Source organism: Cynara cardunculus, assembly GCF_001531365.2.
Source record: "Cynara cardunculus var. scolymus isolate 2C chromosome LG 16, CcrdV1, whole genome shotgun sequence".
Classification (NCBI taxonomy): Eukaryota; Viridiplantae; Streptophyta; class Magnoliopsida; order Asterales; family Asteraceae; genus Cynara; species Cynara cardunculus.
Window position 1 is genome coordinate 3,118,816 of NC_037543.1, and position 5,996 is coordinate 3,124,811.

General features: G+C 28.3%; 1 protein-coding gene across 1 annotated transcript; it reads left to right on the forward strand.

The window, feature by feature from the left end:
- The first annotated feature begins 881 nt into the window (after positions 1-881).
- LOC112499675 lies at positions 882-1,715 on the forward strand. Its single transcript, XM_025102996.1, has 2 exons — positions 882-1,005; positions 1,177-1,715. Exons 1-2 carry the CDS (start codon positions 909-911, stop codon positions 1,614-1,616), a joined length of 537 nt encoding a protein of 178 aa, XP_024958764.1. The 5' UTR covers positions 882-908; the 3' UTR covers positions 1,617-1,715.
- The last annotated feature ends 4,281 nt before the right edge of the window (positions 1,716-5,996 follow it).

Here is a 5,996-nt window from a genome sequence, read left to right on the forward strand (position 1 = left end):
ATTCTGTTAGAACTCAATGATTATTTTAATTATATTTTAGATTTTTTATTTTTAAAATAAGATGTTTATTCTGTATTTGATTATGTTTATCTGCAGTTAGTTACACGAATTCAGATATGAAAGAGTCTGGGCCGTGTCTCAGTCCCAGTGTGGCTGATCATCCTCTCGGACCAGCTACTGATCATCGCCTTGGTAAGCTATTACCTCACCAACTAGCTAATCAGAACTTGTACTTACGCACAATCTATTTGTAATTTTGAATTTTAAGTAATATACATCAATATACAGTACTTCATGTATAAAAAATTGTTTTTAAATTTTTTTGTCAAATGTTTATAATATAGGATGATGATACATCATTGTTTAAAAATATATCAAAATAAGACCCTGGGTCAACATAATATAATTTAGATAAATTACGTTATTAGTCCCTATGGTTAGTTGAAATTTTCTATTCTTGTCCTTATTATTTTGAAATTACGATTTTCTTCCATATTGGTTTATAATTCATTACTATTTTTGTTCTTATATTTAACAGTAATGTTTAATCTCAAGGATGAAAATAGAAATAAATTACAAACTATAGTAACAAAAATTGTAATTTTAAAACTTAAGGGATAAAATGAACAATTTTTAACAAACCACAAGACAACAACTTAATTTATGACGAAAATGTAAACGGTTCAAATAATAATAATAAAGCAAATTCATAGTTTAATACACCATTTTGATCAAGTGGCAAACCCACTTTCATTTCTTTGTCCACATATATATACACATAAATACATACATATATATATATATATATATATACATACATACATATACATATATATATATATATATATATATATATATATATAGATGCATGTATGTAGGTATCAAAACTAACACTTTAATTGGTTGAGATGAAATATGTGATGAAACATGAGACAGTCTCAAAATCCCAGCTGAAGGCAGGAGACCATGTATTTGCTCCTTGCTTGACATCAGAGGGTGACAATGGTCAGTTCTTCTATCAAATTACAACTCCCTCTCTCTCTCTCTCTCTCTCTCTCTCTCTCTCTCTATATATATATATATATATATATACACTTTCATATATAGTAACTTATTAATCATTAAAACACACACACATATATATATATATATATATGTGTATATATTTATATGCAGGCATCTTCATCGGGGGAGACAGAGTTATTTATGTTGTGGAACGAAAAGAGGGTGGCGGGTGTTTTGGCGCTCGTTGGTGTGCACCTTTTATGAGCACAACTAGCAGTGGTGGTGGCGACAGTGAAAAGAAGAAAAAGACGCATTGCGAGAAATCTTATTGTGGAGAGGAGAAAGTGGCGAGAAGTGGAGTGCGGTTGTGTTGCGTAGATTGCTTTATCAATGAAGAAGGCTTTCTACACCGATTCATATGTGAATCGGATGCTCCAAAACAAGTGGTAGAAAGAGCCACGTATCTCTATGAAAACGGGTGTTCCGAGCATAAAGGAACGAACGTTGGTACCAATTACGGTTTCGTAGAATACTGCAAGACTGGTTATGCAGCACCAGATAGTGCGACCATAAAAAAGAACAGAGAATCTGCAAGGAAAATGTTTAAATAACTAAAGAACTCGTTTGTAGGGTGGGGGTGTATGTGTTATCGATTGATCAAACAACTTTCTTTTTTAATATATTTATTATTGTTGTTGTTTTCGTTGTTGTTTGTAATTAGTTCGTAAATCGCTCCTACTTTCCTTCGTAAAAAGAAAATTTTCTCTATCACATAATACAGTTTTTATGTGGTTTTGAGAAAGGGGTAATGTTTTTGTTTTTAAATAAAATATAAATTTGAAGATATTATAAAATTTCGAAAATAAATAAAACAATATTACTATCAAATTAACTATTTAAATGTTCTTGTTTTTTGTGTAATTTCTTTAATTCAATTTTTAATTTATTTTTGATTTAATAATATAATTTTTATAAGGATAATGATTAAATATCTTGTTAGAACTCAATTATTATCTTAATTATATCTTAGATTTTTTATATTTAAAATAAAATATTTATCTTGTATTTGACTATGTTTATCTGCAGTTAGTTACACGAATTCAAATATGAAGCTTTAATAAGTTGTATTTACGCACAATTTATTTGTAATATTGAATTTTAAGTAATATATATCAATAAACAGTACTTCATGCATAAAAAATTGTTTTAAAACCCGAGTCTTAAGTATTTAAGGTAAAGGTGTTTACCGACCAAGAAAAAGCATTTCCTGCTCAAATTAATTTTTATTCTTTTAAGTAATAACTGCATGCATACATTTTTTTAAAACTCTTTGAACTTTATAAAACCAACCGATACATACATTCACATACAAAATTATCATTGGTCACACTGATATGATAAAATACTACATCAGTATCTTTATACAAAAAATATGCTATCGTTAAAATTGCAATAAATTATATTTTTTATTGCAATTTTGGTAACAAATTCTGACTCTCATTATAAAATTTTTTGGATCCGTCACTACTTGAGATTGATTGACTTGTTTACTGGCTCGAGTTCAAATCCGTGCTAACCTACACTTTTGGTTATATGATTTATTAATATATCTACATGTCCAGCTGGAAAAAAGTGTAGGTTAGCACAGTTTGCTTGAATTGGAACCTTTAATCGAGCTTTTAGACGTACTGAGTCAAATATTGGTGACAGATAGAAGCATTTAATTATTTGAAGTTGTAATAATTATTTCTTGATAATATTTTTTTATAATCAACTTGTTTCATAGATTATTTGATTCCAAAACAAAGCAGTGTTATCTAGAAGAAAAAAAAACTAATTAATGAACGACTTAGAATCATAAATAATCTAATCAAATATCCTTTTTAATATCCGTATCCAACCCATGTCCCAGAAGATTTTCTTTTTTCCGTCACAATCAAGAACGTGAACGTCATAGGATATGACGTGATAACGAATCTTGATGAATTTATGTAGGTTTTAGTGTAGTTCTTTTATTTAATTGTGTTTGAAGTTATGTTCATATGATCCGTATTATTTATATGTTTTGTAATTGAAACTCCCTCGATTATTATAATGGATATTTTTTTTTTAAATTCTAAATCCTAAAAATAACTTAAAAGTAAAATAATATCATAAGCAATTACAATATTATAATAAACAAAAGTAATATTTGTTGCGTCTAGTATTTTAATTAAAATACATTATTGTTATAAAATAAATTAAAATAAGACCCCGGACCAACATGTAATACAAAGTTGAGTCGGCCAAGGTCATAGTTTTATACACCAAGTTGGCAAACCCACTTTCATTTCTTCTTTCTCCATACATATATATATATATATATATATATATATATATATTAGATATACATACATATTATATATATACACACCAAGTTTCAAATTAATCCACTTTCATTTCTACTTTCTCCATACATATTATATATATATATATACACACACATATTATATATATGCATACATATACAAAATCATATGTGATTTTACATTAACGGCCAAAAAAGTGTGCGGATGACCCTATCGTCGCATGACAAGGTTGCATGGCAAGATCGCATGAATCACATGTGATTTTGTACGTTATGTTAATGTAAAATCACATATGATTATGTTATTTTCTTATTTTCTTAAATAAGTGTCATTCTCATATAAACTCAACTATATATATAAGGTACTCACACAATAAAGCGAGATACATCTCGATTTTAATGTTTTATTTTATTTATTTTTGTCTCAGTCGATGTTATAATATGGTTATAAGTAATTTTGAGAAAAACGATTATATTTTTATTTTTAATAAAATATAAATATGAATATATCATAAAATTTTGAAAAAAAAATATATATTGGTACTAAACTAACTACTTAAATCTTGGGAAAAGTCTAAAAAAAACTCAATGGACTTTACTGTTTGGAACGATTAAGTCCTTGGACAATTTTTTGGAACAAATAAATCATTGGACATTCTAGAACCTGTTAAATAAATCACCGGATATTACAAAACTTGTTAAATAACTCATTGAACAATTTTTTGGAACAAATAAATCCTTGGACATTCTGAAACCTGTTAAATAAGCCACCGGACATTACAAAACCTATTAAATAACTCCTTGGACTTTCTAAAATCTGTTAAATACATTTTGTTAGTGGAAAAAGTCCAAAAAAACCAATGAACTTTTATATTTTGAACGATCAAGTCCTAAATATACTTACATTTATAAAAAAAAACAAATATATCATTCTCGTTACTTTTCACAAAACATATAAAAGTTGTATCTAAAACATAATAATCTGCATACAAATTTTGGGCATAATTTTACCAAAAGTTAAACCAAAATATATATCAAAAGTTGAACCAAAATATGTAACAAAAGTTGCGTTAAGAAACAAATCCAACTCCGTTGTCATATCTGGTTCGAAGATCATCATAACCAGCATGATGATCACGGGAAGAATCACCATGGATGGAACCTGAAGCATTATTCAAGCTTCTACCTTGATGTTGTTCATGTTCATCATCATTACTCCAATGATTCCGATTTCTTTCTCCACCACCCGCCATAGCTATCCAATTGATTCTTATTGCCAGCTGCTTATCCAAACAAAAATCAGAATCTTAGTTGATGATGATGCTTATCTTGGCTTTTTAATTTCGCTATTTCTTTTTGTATTTTCTATAATTCTTCTTCCTTTACATGTTCATTTTCTAAGATTCTTTCCTTCTCAACCCATCAAAATTTCAACTTCTTTTTTTTTGTCTTTCAATTGCTTTTCCCCTTTTAGTTTCTCAGAAATCTCTGTTGTATATATATATATATATATATATATATATACATACATCTGTGTGTACGTAAAAACATTTTTATAATTTCCATTCTTGAAATTTCTATAGGAAGTGTCATTTTCTTCTACAAAGTCCAAAAACCAGAGTTGTAATCTTCATGTAAAAAAAGATTCTTCTATATTAAATAGACGTATCAATGTAAAATGTAATCATATGATGAACAATGTCGGAGCAAACCTAATAAGATCAAATTGCAGCGGGACCGGCGATAGTGATGGTGCAACAGCAGCGACCGGTGATGGGACGGTGGTGCGGCGGCAACGAGCGGAGACAGGGGCGACGACGGGGTGGTGTGGCGGCGACGAGGCTGGTGCAGCGGCGATGGGGGAGAGGGAGACGAGGCTTGTATATTTCTTTAATTTACTTTTTTTTATTTTTTATTTAATAATATAATTTTTTATAAATATAATAATTAACTGTTTTCTTATAACACTCAATGATTATCTTAATCATTGTTTAAAAATATATCAATATAAGACCCTCGGCCAACATGTAATCCAAGTTTGAAGTCGGTCAAGGTCAATGAACAAATATAATTTAGGTAAATTACGTTCTTAGTCCCTATGGTTAGTTGAAGTTTTCTATTTTTGTCCTTGTTATTTTCAAATTACGATTTTCTTTCCCATTGATTTATATAATTCATTACTATTTTTTCCCTTATGATTAAAAAGTTTAGATCTATTTTCGTACTTGTAATTTACACTTCATTTCTATTTTTAGCTCCATATACTTAAAAATAGTGTTTAGTAAAATAGAAATAAATTTCAAACCACAGTAACGAAAATTGTAATTTTAAAATTTGATGGAAAAAATCAACAATTTTTAACAAACCATTACAACAACAACAAACATAATTTATGACAAAAATTAAAAAGGTTAAATAATAATATATAAAGCAAATTAATAGTTTAATACACCATTTTGATCAAGTGGCAAACCCACTTTCATTTCTTTGTCCATATATATATATATATATATATATATGGGATCGATCAAATGCAAATCACTCAATTTGTACGAACCGTGCAAACCGCATTCAACCAATCATAATTTTTCATTTTGTTCATTTTTTTGTAATTATGAGAGGTTGATTAATCATTTTTATTGTG

Coding starts and splice junctions, on each gene's coding strand:
- LOC112499675 (XM_025102996.1), top strand. CDS start 909: ATGAAATATGTGATGAAACATGAGACAGTCTCAAAATCCCAGCTGAAG. Junction 1,006..1,176: donor GACATCAGAGGGTGACAATG/GTCAGTTCTTCT, acceptor ATTTATATGCAG/GCATCTTCATCGGGGGAGAC.